Source organism: Embiotoca jacksoni, unplaced genomic scaffold, assembly GCF_022577435.1.
Source record: "Embiotoca jacksoni isolate LCO1_2020_lvr unplaced genomic scaffold, fEmbJac1.0.p SCAF_11, whole genome shotgun sequence".
Classification (NCBI taxonomy): Eukaryota; Metazoa; Chordata; class Actinopteri; family Embiotocidae; genus Embiotoca; species Embiotoca jacksoni.
The window spans coordinates 8,720,858-8,738,202 of record NW_027185241.1 but is presented as its reverse complement, the minus strand read 5'-3'; the positions used below and the strand labels follow the sequence as shown (position 1 = coordinate 8,738,202).

The 17,345-nt window shown below is 39.9% G+C and overlaps 1 protein-coding gene across 4 annotated transcripts in view; it reads left to right on the top strand.

Annotated features, from left to right (window-relative positions):
* Positions 1–16,541, top strand: part of osbpl3b (oxysterol binding protein-like 3b) — a 34,402-nt gene extending 17,861 nt beyond the window's left edge. Inside the window, exons 5-23 of one of the 4 annotated variants that reach the window (XM_069142959.1) lie at positions 356–469; positions 853–1,017; positions 1,178–1,301; positions 2,437–2,540; positions 3,863–3,955; positions 4,047–4,206; positions 4,941–5,071; positions 5,723–5,824; positions 6,984–7,121; positions 8,158–8,251; positions 8,377–8,621; positions 10,572–10,709; positions 10,886–10,949; positions 11,058–11,136; positions 11,638–11,782; positions 12,613–12,757; positions 12,860–12,986; positions 13,638–13,760; positions 13,908–16,541. In XM_069142959.1, coding sequence (XP_068999060.1) covers positions 356–469; positions 853–1,017; positions 1,178–1,301; positions 2,437–2,540; positions 3,863–3,955; positions 4,047–4,206; positions 4,941–5,071; positions 5,723–5,824; positions 6,984–7,121; positions 8,158–8,251; positions 8,377–8,621; positions 10,572–10,709; positions 10,886–10,949; positions 11,058–11,136; positions 11,638–11,782; positions 12,613–12,757; positions 12,860–12,986; positions 13,638–13,760; positions 13,908–14,004 — 2,388 coding nt within the window. In that variant the 3' untranslated portion in view covers positions 14,005–16,541. Of the gene's footprint in view, positions 1–355; positions 470–852; positions 1,018–1,177; positions 1,302–2,436; positions 2,541–3,859; positions 3,956–4,046; positions 4,207–4,940; positions 5,072–5,722; positions 5,825–6,983; positions 7,122–8,157; positions 8,252–8,376; positions 8,622–10,571; positions 10,710–10,885; positions 10,950–11,057; positions 11,137–11,637; positions 11,783–12,612; positions 12,758–12,859; positions 12,987–13,637; positions 13,761–13,907 lie in introns of all 4 variants that reach the window. The other 3 variants (XM_069142958.1, XM_069142961.1, XM_069142960.1) reach the window with 3 other exon arrangements.
* Positions 16,542–17,345: the final 804 nt, after the last annotated feature.

Here is a 17,345-nt window from a genome sequence, read left to right as displayed (position 1 = left end):
TACAAAATACTGCTGGCTGTTTACTATGTTGGTTCACCAGTTACAGAAGATTACAAAAGACATTTTGTAATGTTCTTGACTGTTTAAACTGCCAACCATCTTGTCCCAGAATATCAATCTGTGCCTGTAGACACAAAGGTCCCTAATTCCCTCAATCTCTTTATCGCTGATAGGAATCACACTGTGAATTTTACCTGCCAATCACATAATTATGTATCAGCTATGCAGAAACTCAGCTTGGCAGAGCCAGCAAAAGGACGATTATTTCATTTTAAAATTGAGCAGCATCCGCTTTCTCTTGTATCAGGTCCAGTCCAATATATTCATAATACTGTGTGTTGCGTTTGTCCCGCAGATTGAGAAAGGGAAACTGCATGGTTGCATTGACGTGGGTCTCTCTGTCATGGCCATTAAGAAGAAAGCCAAGTGCATTGATCTTGATGCGGAGGAAAACATCTATCACCTGAAGGTAAACCGCAAGGCCAATGAATGTAAGGCATTCCCCACAGGCTCACAGGAAGTGGGGTAAAAATATGGATTACTCAGATTATTCCTTTTTTAAATTCCTGGAACAGATGCTAACATTAAAATGACTTTAAAATGACCTTGTGTTGTGTATGTTTATGAGAGAATTACTGCTCTCACGCTGTACCTGTGTGTGTGTGTGTGTGTGTGTGTGTGTGTGTGTGTGTGTGTGTGTGTGTGTGTGTGTGTGTGTGTGTGTGTGTGTGTGCGCGCGTGCGCGTGTGTGTGTGCGTGTGTGTGTGTGCGTGTATGTGTGTTTCCACCAGCACACCACCTCCACCTTACTTGTCCTTGTGTTGATTTCTGACTGCGTAATGTGCTCTGCAGATTAAATCACAGGAGCTGTTTGATGAATGGGTATCGAAGCTGCGTCACCATCGGCTCTATCGGCAAAATGAGATCGCCATGTATCCAAATGAGAAGTCCTTCTACTGTCCCCACTACCACTCCCCCAAATCCCCCAGCATGACTGAGGGTGCCTCTATTAGAAAGGTATACCTGTGCACTACACAGCATACTGTTAGTGGGGAACCATGTGGTCTGTTTAAAGTACAGACTCAATGTTTTTCATCATGAGCGCCTTTAAAATTTACTGACAGTGAGGGAAGAATATTGCTATTGGACTGACCTTTAAGTCTGTTTGCTTCTACAGTGCATGCCCATACGAAGGCAGTCCACTGTGCATTCTGCAGGAACCTTCCCGTTAAGCTCCAGCAGTCAGGCAAAGGTAGCCGCCTGGCTCCAGTCATCTGACGACATGGACAAGTGCTCCAAAGGTGAGATATTAGAGCTGTCCCTCCTGATTTGTGGAGCTTCTCACCACTTAGCAGCACCTGTCTGTCTGTTTCTGAGCAAAATATCAAAAAGTGAACTGATTTGGCTGAAATTTGGTGAGCACCGAGCTCTTAGACACTGCTTACATTTTGTTTGTAACTGCATGAGATAATTTGCACTTTTATTTAAGCTATTGGATGCATTCTTGTGCTCATGGATAAATTAGACATTTAGAAATTTTAAGCTTGGTACTAAACCCCTTCATGATCACTGTTTTATTTAAAAATCAACCTCAGAAAAATAATGAACAAAGATAAGGCCATATGGATTCTGCAGCTTCCAAGTAGGAGAATTATTAAATGGTCTTGATGTTTTATGTTCTATTCAAAGCCTTCTGATGGCAGAGAGAGGCAGGAGGCTGAACTTCAAAACTTTCCAGTTTTTTAATTTACACCACATTTTATAATATCGTTTGTCAGATGCTTCTGCTACTTCCAATATCTATGTCTGCCTGCTGTCTTATTTGCAAGTTAGAGCAGACGGGCAGGGTGGTGTTGATGAAGAAAGGAAGCCATTGATTATTAATGCAGTGTTGGTCTCAGTTTACATTCATTAGGATTCTGATGATGACTTCGCCTAGCTGTTCAGTAGGAAGTTATGATTTTATAAAGCAGAAACTTATAATTTATCCAATAGCTCGGTCGTGCATTGTGAAATTTCACTCAACTTGCTGTATAATGAGCTTTTTTTTATAGAATTGGGTCAAATCGTGTGACTGTTCTGTTGGTCATCCGTGGTCCCTACAAACATCCAAGTCTTGGACAGTACAAGTGGATATTGTCTGGTATTTCCTCTTTCGGAGGCAGACTGAGTCAGACATTGTTCTGGTTGTGGTACTGAGAGAAGTCTTGAGGCTTGGTTAGTATAGCGTTGCCATTGTCTTGCTACTTGAAAAGGATGTAAAAGAAGAGATCCTTATCTTGGCAGGAGATACAAACCTGTAAGCATGGCCATTTTAAGCCTAAGGAATCTATTTGAACTAACATACATGTTGTAACTCTAGTTCTATGAGCATGTGGAACCATCGACCTTTGCGCCTCCTTTTCTAACAATGAATGTTTTTCCTCCTCTGTACAGAATTGTCAGTGTGTGAGGCCTACCTGCTGGAGCTTAACCACCTGCTTCAGAGCATGGAAGTCCTTCACCGTACATATTCTGCTCCTTCTATCCAAGCACTACAGGTCAGCACTCCATTTCTGATTCCTTCCACCTCTACGTGCAGAACAGGTTTGGTCGTGATACAAGATTAAAAGAAAAATTCACCACTTCTTTTTGTGGATGTTCACTCAGTGATGATGATAAATATAATCAACTGAAGCAAAAACTTCCTCGGCGAAAGCAGATTTTTTTCTGAATTTTTCTGCTTGCAGGGCCTACATATACCAGGATGTTTTGCGTGTGAGCTTCTGATGTCAATTCCTTCAATTTCCTTGGCACACTCTCCGTAATATTAGCAGCTATTGTAAACAACACGATGTGTTGAGAAAACCACGTCCAATGTTGCCGTGTATCACCACTTCGCATACTTTGTTGTCCGAAGCACAATGTTAGGTGACAAAAATACTCGATGGTTGCCTGCCTTCTCATCCCAGATGGTTTTAGTTGTCTTTTCCAGTTTATCTTCAGTATCCTGAGGAAGGTCTGCGGCACCCCTCTGTCCATGTGAGGAGAAAACTTTCATGCATAGTAACACACACACGACTCTCTAAGTCGGCGTCGACGACAGCATCCAACTGCCCACACTGAAAATCATTGCAGTGATTCAATTTCTGTTGGCATCTGAGGGCAATTTTAGCAAAGGCACCAGCACTTGTTTGTTCTCTGCAGGTCAGTTTCTGGATGTTCCAGCAGGCCGCATCTTCTCGCCCAGCTAATACAGCCACAGTGTCAGTGTCTCTCTCTGCTGTATTTCTTTCAGGTGTAAACTCTGACTCAATTAAATATAGCCGAATATTGAAGTTAGCCTAAGCACTGTGAAATATATCCTCGTCCATGACATGCTCTGTACTTATATTTTTGGCTGACATTTATGCTGTTGGAAATGTAGCTAGTTGCAGTGCATGGGAAGAGAACAGCGTTTTGTAAAGCGCCCCCTCGTCACCTAGACAGCTCATGTAGTTTTTCTGACCACTGTACACATCAAATAACAAAGTGGCTGCCGGAAGAACAACAGCTTTTGAAGTTGCATACCAGAGAAACAGGATTTATTGAGGAATTTCTTGCTTCAGTTGACAACTTTTTCCATCAACGCTGATTTGACAGCCAGATGAATAGTGATAGAATCTCCTTTTTAGTCTTAGATACTGTAAATCACATCCAAAATACAAGGTGACTTGGAATAATTATGCAAAGTAACTTGTCTTGTTTTGTCTTTTATCATTTCTCTCCACCAATGTTTGTTGGCCTCAAGTCATCTGCTCATTGCACTGCGAAAAGCCGTTCTTAAAAGAAAAAAGAAACACTCTCTGTCCTGATCATCAATATTTTCCCGTTTGTTCAGCAGGCGTCTACATTTGACAGCCCCAAAAAAGAAAAGAGACTTCCAAGGAAATGGTGCTCTAAAAACTACAATAAAGATGTAAAAACAACTCTGCAGGTAGATAACCTGACAATAAAGTGTGATCTTACTTATTCAAAATTTCTCAGTGTGAGTCTCTCCAGCTTCTGTTCCTCCTGCTCTGCTGTAGGTACCCAGCTGCATCTCCTCTGGCTTTATCCGCCTCCACGCCTCTAACCCCAACCTTTCCACCGCTGCACTCGGCAATGACAAAGCCGACCCTGAGTCCCTGGATTCTCCTTTTGAGTTGGCCAAGCTGCAGGAAGACTTCTGTCGTGTTGCCACCAGCTGTGAGTTAAAATGATTTAATAGTGTGATGAATTGTTTGAGGTAGACGACATTAAGGATTTTCAAGATAGAATTTACAAACTTAAAGTACACATTTTTCTTATGCTTGAGTCGCTGCCAATAAATCAGTCTGTCAGTCGTATTTGCATGTTAAATAAGGCTGACATGGTGTTGTTTGTAACATTTTGAAGTGCCAAAAATATTACAATGTCAGCTCTTATTAGTAAACAGCTTGTCTCAGATTTCATTCATTCTCATTAGGTGCCCAGACAACTTTTTTGTCAACAAAAGATTGACGTGTAGTTTTTTCTCTGTCCACATTCAAATGTATGTTCAGATACCTGACATTTGACATGGATTAATGATAATGAGTTGTGTTTTACATATTGACTTTATGGTTTTAAACTTACCCCTGGGAACAGCTGTCAATTCTGCGGGCATTTAAATTGCCAGATTTATGCACATTCAAAATTATGAAGCTAATGATGTGTGATGGGCTTAATCTAATACAATGATTCATTAATATTGCCATTGCTTTTCAATAATGTCGCCTGTAAAGCAGTGATAATGAAGTGATGAAGGTTGCAACTTGCTGAGCGATAGGATATAATCCGAATTTGGAAGCGTGGTGTGATGAACTGTCACTGGATGTTCTGTACTGAATCTACATTCTACGGAAATAAATACAAATTGGTTCTAAATCGAAGTTTCCCCTTTTTTCCTCTTGTTGCTGCAGTGCATACGACCATGAAGTCAGCACTGAGTTCACTAACGTCTGAGAGAGAGAGATTAAAGCAATACCTGGATCACGAAACGTGTCCTCCTACCTCACCACAAGCCGTCAATTTGAAGAACACACTGGCAGCGGTATGTGAAATAACACACACTCGTAAATGGGGCAAAGGGGATGCTTTCAGTCAGTAGATTTAGACTAGGTATTCCACCTTCTTTTCAACTTTTACACTTATCTCAGATGCCGTGTCCTCCCACACGGTTTGTCATTGCGTGACACATTGACGAGCCCTTTAGAGGGATTACTAGCTGCTGGTGTGATGTCAGCCCACCTGAATGAGACCACGTTCAACAGTCATGTTTCCTGTGGTTGCTGCCTCCCACCCAGGGGCCTTTTTCTATTTTTGGTCTTTGGTAAAAACACGTTTGTTTGCATGTAGTCAGAGAAGAAATGTGTTGACGTAGAGAGCGCACAAGTTCTAATGTGGCAAACAAAGTAATTTTGCCCTCTACGCCAACACATTACTTTCACTTTAAACTGGGTGTTTGCTTTTCTTTCTGATTACTTTGTGTCTACCTCACATCAAGGTGATACCACACGTCTTCAGTTTAAAGGTAAATGACATGTTTACAGTCTGATTTTTAGTAGAGAATAAGTCAGTTTCAGAAATAGAAATCAGGGCAATAGTGTTTGAAAACAAGAAATTCAGTTCAGCTTTCAGTGTTCAAAGGCCTTACTGGTTAGGTGTGTGCAATTAAAACTGTTTATCCTGGTTATTTTTTCAGGCTTTAGCTCAGAACTCTGAGCTGAGAGAGCGCCTGTGCAAGATTCACGCCGAGTCCCACATCATAGAGCCCACACTTATAAATCTTCCTGCCCCTGTGCAGGTGGGTGCAGGCATGCAGTGACTCGGTTTTCCCCACCATCACGATGGTTATTATTATTATTGCTGTCTTTATTGTCATCCCACGCAGTCTTGAAATTGGCAGCAGATTGAATGAGCTGTCTCTCATCCAGATTCAACAAATGTTACACCCCCACCACACCCCCACCCTCCATTCACTCCATTAAACAATGAGTTTAAAAAAGTCAACATAATTTTCTTGACTGTACCTTCATCTTCTCCTCAAGTCATAAACATTTAGATTTTTTTTCAATGACGAATGCTTCCTCTCAGTCCTGTCATTTTGTATACACACGTCTCACTATGACAGGGCTCAGACGCAGACTCTTCACGACCTGCCACATTATGGTCTTCTAAAGGAAGCTCCTCACTCCTTTAATCAGATTTGCTGACCAGACAGTGTGAGCTGATCTACTTAATTGTGTCCCTGGAAATTTGTTGAACACAGTGCGAAGCTAATGTGCCTCTGCTGAGATTATCCCCAAGTTAATTAATCAGCTTTGGCAATAACAAAGAAGAGGTGGGCGCACTCACTATCCTTGTGTAACAAATAGTTCATGTTTGTAATTGTCTGGGTTTTTTGGGGGTTTTTTTTGTTGTCAACATCTACATGTCGGACAAAATGTTTGATTTTGCACAAGAGCAGGTGTGCACACTTGTTGAAAACTTTCATTAATCAAACCTTAATTAATAAGTAATTTATTGTTACACAGTCTCTAGAAGTAAGTTTGATTGACACAAGTTATCTTGTAAAATTGGAGTTCACCTGTAGAAGTATCCCTCCCTTGCACAGATTTTCAGATTTCTTCAGCTCATCATTCGGCCAGACTTTTTGCACTATTTTTCATAATGTTTCAGCTCAGTTTACCATGAATGTATATATATACTTCTGTATTTCATATGTAGTAAAGAAATACAGTGTACAGTTGAACTGATGTTTGCTGTTTAGGCTTACACTGTGATATACTGTATCATAAATGACTGTCTTTCAATATATTGCATATCAATGTGTGTGTTGTGATACTCGCACTTATCTTCACATTGTATTGTATTCTGAATGACACTGTGATTGCCACCCCTGTCTATAATTGTGGTACCCTTTTCTTTGTTCTTATAATAGCTGTGGTCCTTTTTTCTCTTAGAAAAGGGACTGTGGAGATGAATCCCGCCACCTTGTACACCAAGTGTCCAATGAGAGCAGAGCTTCAGTTGCAGATTCTTTGTCCGAGTTCTTTGACGCTCAGGAAGTTCTGTTGTCTGCTAGTTCGTCTGAAAATGAGGTGAGTGTGGGTGCTAAACTGGTACCAGACTCAGCACTGACGTTCATAACTGCATAATGGAGTTATCATTACTGTTAATGTTGGGAGTAATTTGTCTTGTCTGTGCAATCAAACTGTTGTTTGACAAGAAAAGCTGCGAGAAATTGAGAAAAATTCATCCTGACAGTTCAATCTCAGAAAATCAACACCAGTACGAGGAAGTTCTTAACTTTTTTACTGCCTATCGCTCAAGACTTCTTCATTTCTGTGTTAAACTTTTAAGCGCATCGTGGCATTTCAGTGGTGTTCTGTTGCAGAGATAAAATGACACTGTGACACATCTTTGCCGTCACTGTGGGTTCTCTCAACACGAACGACAACCCTTTAGGTCACAGTTCATAAAGGTCTTTATTTCCCACACAACCGCTATCTCACAGGACAGGGTGCTCTCCTGTCGAGTATACGCACACACCACACGCCACACGCCAGATGTCTGGTCTGCAGCGAGTCTGCTGCTCAGTGTCTCCAGGAGTGCCAACCGTCCGGTGTCCTGCTTGTGGCTTTATGGGGCGAGAGAGACAACTAGTCATTGAACGCAGCTGGGCTAATTAAGCCTCTTCATTTCCTGAACCACTCCCCCAATCAGTCCCTCCTGCAGCTGAGCCAAACCATACCCCACCACCACACACACATTTTAACTTTATTCATCATTGGAGACTTTCTAAAATCTTAAATCCAAGTTTTTTTTATGACCCGTTACCTAAAACAAGTATGCCCTCTATTACGTCACTCTTCTCTTCCCTCAGTGTTCACGCAGCACGCCTGATGAGATAGCAGCTGGGGAAGAAGCAATAAGAAAATGGAAGTTAATTACTTTAATCTAAAAATACGGCAAGCCGAGGTGCAACTTTGTCACCAGGTCCCAAGAGACCGTTCAGTATTAGATCTTCTCCTGACATGACGGGATGTTGAAAGAGACCTGTTCAGTTTCTTTCTGCAAGTGGAAATAAAAAAATATCTATTATCTACGAGCTATAGTTTGAATTTTTATTTTTAGGTGTCAGAGGATGACTCATACATCAGTGACATTAGTGACAACATTTCCATGGACAACTTCAGCAACGAGATCGAAAGTGAAAGACCAAACTCAGGTAAACTTAATAAAGTAAAAGATTCAGTCATTTTTGTGCACTGGCTTATTATAACTCAATCTTCATCTTTTCTAGTTCCTTTTTAGCACAGAAAGACTTTTTTCCTTTATGCCATCTGTTCCCAGGCTCTGTGGAAGAAAGCACTGTCCTTTGTCAGCGTAGATCCTGTCTGCCCACGCCCAGCCCGAATAACAGCACCATCAGCCTGTGGAACATCCTCAGGAACAACATAGGCAAAGACCTGTCCAAGGTGGCGATGCCTGTGCAACTTAATGAGCCCCTGAACACCCTGCAAAGACTGTGTGAGGAGCTGGAGTTCAGCGAGCTGTTAGACAGAGCTGCGAACACACAGGACCCTTTTGAACGTATGGTGAGATGGCAAATTCACTGTTCACTGTTTGAGTGTGTGGGCAGTGTTCCTTTTTGTGTTTACTTTCTAGTAGTGACGCTAGTGTGACAATCTCTGCATGTTTTAAGTAAGAGATGCTTGTCATTACCTAGCCACGCTCCACTGAGGATGGTTTTCCAGTCGTTGGAGCTTTCAACCAATCAGTATTGAGCACCACATACCATATGTTGTGCACCGAAACCCTACCACCGCCGTCGTTGTTGGAACGACTTCAACATCATCGCACTTAACCACCCCCACTGCTTGCTGTTTGCTCCGGCCTTCAGTGTGTCCAGACTTAATGTGAGCAGTGTTTCCAGACTATAATCACAGTGAAGTCTAAAGCGGTGAGCAAATAGTCGGGTGGAGACAGGATATCCTTATATGGCCAAAGATGTATGTTGATTGTTTGCAGGTAGCGGTGAATGTTAACCATTCGTCACATCCCTGGCCAGCCTGGATGGAGAGTTTGTTCTGTCTGTCCATGTAATGTGTCCAAAGAAGAAGAAAGGAGATATCACGGATTTCATAAAGATGGAGAAAACAATGATGGGCTTGGTTTCCTTATAATATTAAAAGAATAGTTCAACATTATATGTGATGATATATATTACCATCATATTTTTCCACTAAATATGAAGCTACATCCAGGTGACCATTAGCTTAGATGAGCATAAGGATTGGAAACAAAGAGAAACAGCTGGTTTGGCACAGTCCAAATTTAAGAAATAATTCTACTTCTAAAGTGCACCAATTAATATATCGTATTGTTTGTTTAATCCCTCACAGGTACATTATATAAATGATGGCCAGAGCCAGTGTACTGTAGCTGTTTATTCTTGTTTTTTTTTTATGCTAAACTTAACTTGAGGCCTGTTGCCTCAACCTTTATATTCAGTGCATCTTCTCATCTAAGTTGTAAGAAAGCAAATACGTATGTTTCACAAAATTGGTTAACCATGCAATGTCTGAAGCAATGGCCATTAGTACAAAAGAGTGCTCTGTATGTGTTATAACCATATGTGTTATATGGTCAAGAGCAGGACAAGATAGATTTAAGTGACTGTTGGGTACATTTGTTGCTAGCTGTCATTCCTCTGGACCAGGGACTCCAGCAGTCTCCTGGCAGAGTTGTTGTCCAGTGTCAGAGTTTTTACCAGCCTTTGGCTTTATGTGCGAGAAACACCCTGATCCACATTTCAGGTTTTCACCATAAAGAGGACATGATTTTTCCCATTTTCCTTGTTTTCCTTTTACATTTTCATTGACTGACTTTGAAGTGATTTTATTGGTTGAAATTTGTTAATTTTTGTGTGGGAGATGTAGCGACACAGCCTGTGGAGTCGCACATAAATGAAAAGTATATAATTTAGAAAATCTGGAATGAAAAGCAGTTGATGTCGGCATCAATTCAGCACAAAAACAAACAATGTTATTAATCCCACAAGGGGAAATTTGTTGTAGAAAACACACACATACATAAATAATACAAAAGCATTGAAAGTTGACCGGGGAGCTGTGTGTGCCATAAAAAAAAAAAAAATTAAAAAAATCCATAAATCAGCTCAATAAATATCCACATTCACAAACAATGCCAAACCTCACAGAGCAATTAGTTGTCAAATTGTGGAGGGAGTGAGAGCTCCAGTCTGTGGCCTCCCATTAGGAGGTGGGGTAATTACAGCACTCTCTTGGCTCAGTGCAACTATTGGAGGAGTATTCAGACAGTTACTCAGTGAAAAGGAGAGTAAATTAGAACTGATGACAATCAAAACTGGATTTGACATTCATTATGAGCCAATAATATGAGGTGCTTATTAATATAAAAGGGTGACATGACTCAGATAGTTCAAGTCACTTGTCAGTCTGTAATAAGAGTTACAAATAAAGTACCGCTCACTTTGCTGGTGTTCTCCTTTTCTTTTTGTATAGATATACATGGCTACTTTTGTTATATCTGGCTATGCATCTAGCTACTACAGAACTGGAGGAAAGCCTTTCAATCCCATCCTAGGAGAGACGTATGAATGTGACCGGCCAGATAAAGGCTTTCGATTTGTTGCAGAGCAGGTATGCATGACTGGTGTTTGTTTTATCAGCAATTCAACAATCACAGCATTCCAGCTGATTGATATGATTGATTGCACACGATGAATTAACTACATGAAGGGCAACTTTTTTTGAAACACCTTTTAAGAAACAGATACCTATATAATCAAAATGTGTGCTCCCCTTTTCAACGTCAGGTCAGCCATCACCCTCCTATCTCAGCTTGCCATGCAGAATCTAAAAACTTCGTCTTCTGGCAAGGTACTGGAATATCGAGATTTATACTGGATCTATTCTCAGTGTCTGTAAATGTTAAAATAGTAGCTTGTTGTCCTGAATGAATGTTAATTTGTTGAATTGCTTTTGTAGATGTGAGGTGTAAGAACAAGTTCTGGGGAAAGTCGATGGAGATTGTTCCTGTGGGTACCACTCATGTAACTCTGCCAGGGTGAGTCTCTTAAGCCTCACTTCCATGAGCAGAGGACAGACAGACCCCCAGCCTCCTCCCACTACACAACCTTGTAGAGAAAATCATAAAATATGACTCGATCAAATTTCTCCATTAACCTTCCTCTTTCTTTTTCTACGAGACTTCTAACAGTCACACAGCTTTGGTTTAGATTCAGTTAAATGATATTTGATTTATTTAGGTACGTGGCTAAAATGTTCAAATTATTTTGTTGGCAGATAAATTTGTGGATATACAGTTTGTATAAGACGCATACAATAAATGTCAGTAGATAACAATTAAAATGTGGAAGAGAAAGGACATTTTCTAGTAACAAGGATGTCCACTTCTTGGTATAATCTTAAAACAGATATTCTAGTGACATAAACACTTACAGATCAAAATAAAGGCTTTGCATTATTGTACTCCAAATACATATTATACAGATAGTGTCGACTGGCATCAAGTAAAAATGAATTTTGTTTTGCTTCCCCACCTCAGATTTGGTGACCACTATGAGTGGAACAAGGTGACATCCTGCGTTCACAACATTCTCAGCGGGCAGCGCTGGATTGAGCACTACGGGGAGATCTCCATCAGGAACTCCAGCAGTGATGTTTGTCAGTGCAAGATCACTTTTGTTAAGGTGAGGCAAACAAGCATAAAATCTTACCAAGTATCTGTATGCAAGGGCTCTATCCACTCTAATGGCCTTCATTGCCAAAAACAACAACAACTTCTTACAATTAAAAATTCACTCTTTGAGTAACAGGCACAGCGACTATTTTGTCAAAGAATGAAGAAAGACAAAGATTCACTCAGTCAGGTGAAACTCTGGTAGTGCACTTAAAATCTGCTGTGCATTTTACTGTAACATTTGACAAAACAATTTTACACTCAACAGAAAACAGCAAAGAACATAAATTTGGTATTTAAATAATGGTGAGAGACATATAGTAATAAACTAACCACCCAGCGACATTAACCGTAGAACCTTTAAAACAGTTTAAAGTGGATTTGCTTTTGTTACAGTAGATGCTTTAAAGTGATTTAAACTTCGAGAAATGATGTGACATTTTTGCAATCCCAGATGGATTTTTAATGCGTTGTGAGTCAATGTCTTAATTGTCTCACGTTCCCAAAATAATCAGTGTTAGTAACAGTAGGAGTGAAGAGAAGATTTGCACTGAAGAATGTATAATTTGTACAGAAAATGTAAGTTCTTCAACTTTCTCTACATGTTTTTACTGCGAGGAGAAGGTTAATTGCTTTAGTGTGAGCCACTTGAAAGACCTCCTGACGCTGCACAGGACAGCAAGTCAAGACATGTCAGAGCTCATTATGCATCCTCATCTCTCACTGAACATGCTGGGAACAGGATTGTTTACGCAACAGCAACATCTGCGGAATGCAAGAGGGACACTCACGATCTCTGCATTGTGCATTCATACTCAACCGCTCTTTTTTTTTCCACAGGCCAAATACTGGAATTCAAGTGTGAACGATGTGGAGGGAACCATCACAGACAATAAAGGAAAGGTCATCCACAAACTCTTTGGAAAGTGGCATGAAGCAGTTTTCTGTGGAGACCCGCCTTCAGCTACATGCATATGGAGAGCAAGTATGACATGTCCTTCATCATTAGGCACAAAATGCTCATGTGTAACATGTGTCTTTCTTTCATAGAGTCTGATGTCGTTGGTGTTATTTTTGTACAATGTAGATCCTATGCCAGTAGAGCATGAGCAGTACTATGGTTTTACAAAGTTTGCGATAGAGCTGAACGAGTTGGACCCGTTGCTGAAACTGCTGCTACCAACGACAGACACGAGACTACGAGTGGACCAAAGGTAAGAGGAACAACTGGAAAAAATGTTTTTTAAACTTTTGTTAACATGCACTCAAGCAGTCTGGTTATTGTCAGCTCTCTGTAATGATCTATTTTATAAAATGTAAATGAGAAAGACAATCATTAAATAGAGGTAAAAGGTTAAAACAAAGTTTTATAAAAGAAGCTAGATTTCCACCAGAGACTTGTCAAATACATCTGATATGAAATCAGCACATTCCCAAGTGATTATCTGAGCCACACAGCTTTTACAACTCTGGCATATTTCTTATGATCAAAATAGCACAAAAATAGACACATCAATAGTCACGTTAACAATAGTAAACATGTGCAGGCACTTTAGCACTTTTTTAGACTCATTTTAGTTCACTATATTTAAGGTTTAAAAGTCTGTAAATTACAAAACACTGCTTGAAGGCACCACAGAAAAAATGAAGAACTTATCTTTTTGCCATCAAAGTAAAAAAAAATGGCACTGCTTCTTGCCCTTCAGATCATAATTATTGTGTTGTTGTTTTTTTATTTATTTATCCAAGAGTTATTTCATAATAATGACTCCTAGCAAAAAACACGAGTTAAGATCAAAATTTGAAATTGAAGATGAATGTTTTACCATGTTTGCATAATGAATGTGTCTGCTTCTCACTGGCAGACTGCTTGAGGAAGGGAACTTGGAGGCTGCAGAGGAACAGAAGCAGAGGATTGAACAGCTGCAGCGGGAGAGACGGGGAGTCCTGGAGGAGAACAATGTTACACATCAACCTAAATTCTTCAGGTAGCCTAATGGTGGTTTCTCTCAAAGAAAGACACTGATGGGAAAGTGCTCGTGTGTCTGTTACATGCAGAGTGTCGCGGTAACAGCAGGCTGTCACAACTATGGCATAGTGTTCATTACTGTCTGCCATTTATTCTGTCTCCTCAGGAAGTCAAAGGACGATACGTGGGTGAGCAACAGCACATACTGGGAGCTGAGGAAGGACCCAGGCTTCATCCACATTGATTTCCCGACACTGTGGTGACCCCTGAGCAGCAGATCACACACTTGCACAGCCTCTACTGTGATCCAGGCTGGTTCTGGTGATGTCCCAGTCTTACCATCCTCATTCAGTACCGATACTATATACTGCAGTTTATAAAAGTTTTTGCCTTAATAACAAGTGCTTATCTAAGTTGCGTAAACATGTTTATGCAAGTATATTATAAGAATGTTGATCAATTTAGGCAATTTTTGCCCACATTTCAAACTATTATGTTCTACTGAACCTTTTAAACTGAGAAAAAGAAACCTACTTAGTATAAAGGATGGCAAATACTTTTTACGGTTTATCTACGCTACAGTTTGGCACCCCTGAATTTCAAGTATATAACTTCAGAAAATATATGCAAATTAACTGGTTCTGTAAACCACAATATTTTAATGAAATGCCAAATGTTATTAAACAAAAATAAAAAAAATGTGTAGTTAAATAATGCAAACTTAAAATGTACACCAGTTAGTTTTTGACAACCTTCACTAATATTTAGCTGTAAAAACTTTAACATCACTGATAGCCTTCAGATTTTCTTGTAGCCATCCAGAAGCTTAGTGCAGCAGTCTGCTGATCGTTTCTGACACTCACAAGCTCTTTTAAGTTTGCAGGAGTTGGTTGGTTTTTTTTTTTGCGATGGCAGATTTCAGTTCTTTTCAAAGATTTTCTCTCTGCTGGCCAGTTTTAAAAAAGTCCATCTCTTACTTTTCAACCGTTTCTTTGTGCTGCTGGATGTTTGCTGTGGGTCTCTGTCCTTCTGCAAGACAAGACCTTCACCTCAAACCTACTTTTCTGACACTCTGTGACACATTTCGCTTTAAAATGCCTCAATAATCTTGTGATTTCATTGTTCCTATTTTACATTCAGCGCCTACAGTACCAGAGGTAGCAAAGCAGCCCCACAGTGTGAAAGGACAATCTCTACCATGTTTTGCGGTTGGCCACCTCTAAATAAACAGATGCACTGCATTCACAAAGAGGTCTACTTTGGTTTCATCGATCCACAAAACATTATCCCAGTAAGACTGTGGCTCATCGATGAAACACTTCTTTCATTGAATTTGAAAGTGCCACGTCCTGGAAGCGTCTTAACTGTTTTATGAATGTGAAACTTCTTGATCACATTACGAACTGTTGAATTTCAAGACCTTTGCCGATTGCCTTGTACCCTTTGGGATTGTTGTGTTTTTTTGGTAATAGCCTTTCTGTGCCCACTTGTCTTCTCGATTGTGAAAAAGAAACTGGAAACAATCAATCCTTGTTTATGCAGTAAAAAGGATCCTTTTATTTGTGCCCATGGGGAAATTGGTTTGCAGCATAATCACATAAGCATTCCATCAACTCATCATACTCTGACACATATAGTGGCCCAGTCCCAATTCCCCCTCTTGGCCCCACCACTTTGCCCTAACCCTTTGTTTTGCACGTGTCCATGTATGGCAATGTGTCCTGTTTCTTTAAGGGATTGGGGGGGTAGTGGTCATCTAGCCCTCCAAACAGTGTTTTCAGAATCAGACTACAAACATAGTGGTAGAAGACTGCTTTGCAAACTGAATCAACATAACATGAAAAATGGTCCATAACGTAAAAAACGCTAAAACACTTGCAATAAAAGTAAAGTAAAACATTTGGAGCATTTTCTCACTGATATTAAAAAGCAACAATTTCTTGAAAAAAAAAAAAAGTACATTCTTTGTCGTGTCTAAGAGCTTTTGAGGTCAGTCCACAAGTCCCATTTCAGCTTATGGTAGAGTACGATGCTGAGGCACATCCAGTTAGTAACAAATTTTGTTGGTTCCGTATTCATTGGCTAATTCAGGCCATGTAAACACAGAAAGTTACAAACAGATAAGTTTAGTCTCATTTTTGTTTGAAGACACAATAACTGTGTCCAGCATACATTCTATTTTTTTTTTCACTACATGAAAGCACTTTTTCTTATTGTTCAGTAACTTTGGACATTTTAGTAAATAATCTGATCAGACTAATTTGCATTCATTTGTGAATATAACTTCAGGGGTGCCAGTAATTTTCGATCTGAGCCGTAGCTTGAAATGTATTGAACAACTGGTCACTTTAGTTGGCGTCTTTTCATGGACATTCTCTACCTCTGAGATAAACTAGCCTTGACATGCCATTGATGAAGTGTACACATCCAATATTTTTTCTGCATCTGCCTGATGCCTTATTGCTTGTACTCACATTGTTTAACTTATTTTTGTTGCATCTCTTTGATGTTTAAAAAAAAAAAAAATCGATGTTTTGTAAGGAATTCTTAAGAACAAATGAAAACTGTTCGTATGATCGTCAAATCCTTACTGAACTCATCTTTCTGTGTCATTACTGCTCTTTGCTATGACTGAGTGAATGATTGCGCAGCTATGAGCAGAAGTAGCAAATTAACAAGTCCAGCCATTATTTCATGTTATACATTGCACCATTGTCTATCCTGGATGCTGGGCTTTGGGACCAAAAGTGTCCAAAACTATGCTCCATGAGCGAAAATAAAACTTCTGATTCTTTCCTTATGTCGAGTCATTTGTGGCTGTTTGTTCAAAACACTGAAAGAAACTTGACCATTACCATCGCTTCCACTTCAGATGATGATTTGTCGGGCAGGTAATTCTATTATGAGTGTTAGTCTAATGAAAGAAAAAAACAACTGAATCATTTTTAAAGTGCACATTCAGAGCAGTTCTACTTCGCTGTGCCGTCACATTGTGACCAACAGAAATAACCCGTGTAAGTTATGTTAGCTCTGGTACTTTAGGAGGCCATGGAAAGCATTTGCTTTAAAACACTTGCATAGTTCAGTAGCTTTGGGAACAATATCATCAAGATTCACTGCTGATGCGTGGCTTGTTACATAACTGTACACACTAATCATGTGATGTAAGAATAAGTCTCTTATCACCAGCTGAGTTCAGTTTGGGTGGGGGAGAGGGGTTAAAGAGCAGCTGTTAAATGATATAGCTCTTGCTCACGGCTGCAATCTTTGTGCTCCTCCAGTCATATTGATTTAATGGGTTCACATGTTCTCTTCTCTCAGCATGTCCCATATGCAAAACTTGACGTAATATTCAACTCTAAATAGCTCACAATGTACAGTTGGTACGAGGATGTGGGTGAACCGTTTACTGCCTCAAGTCACTATGAAAATTCATTAAATGCTGACACAGCTAACTGAATATTTTTAGTCATTCAATTAACAGCTTTGTGTGTTTGATGAAGATGTATATTTATGGTTTTGCTGTACAACAACCAGAACTCAAAGATAACAGGTCAATTCTTGAGCCTTGACACAAGTAAAGGGTGTCAGATAAGTAAAAAAT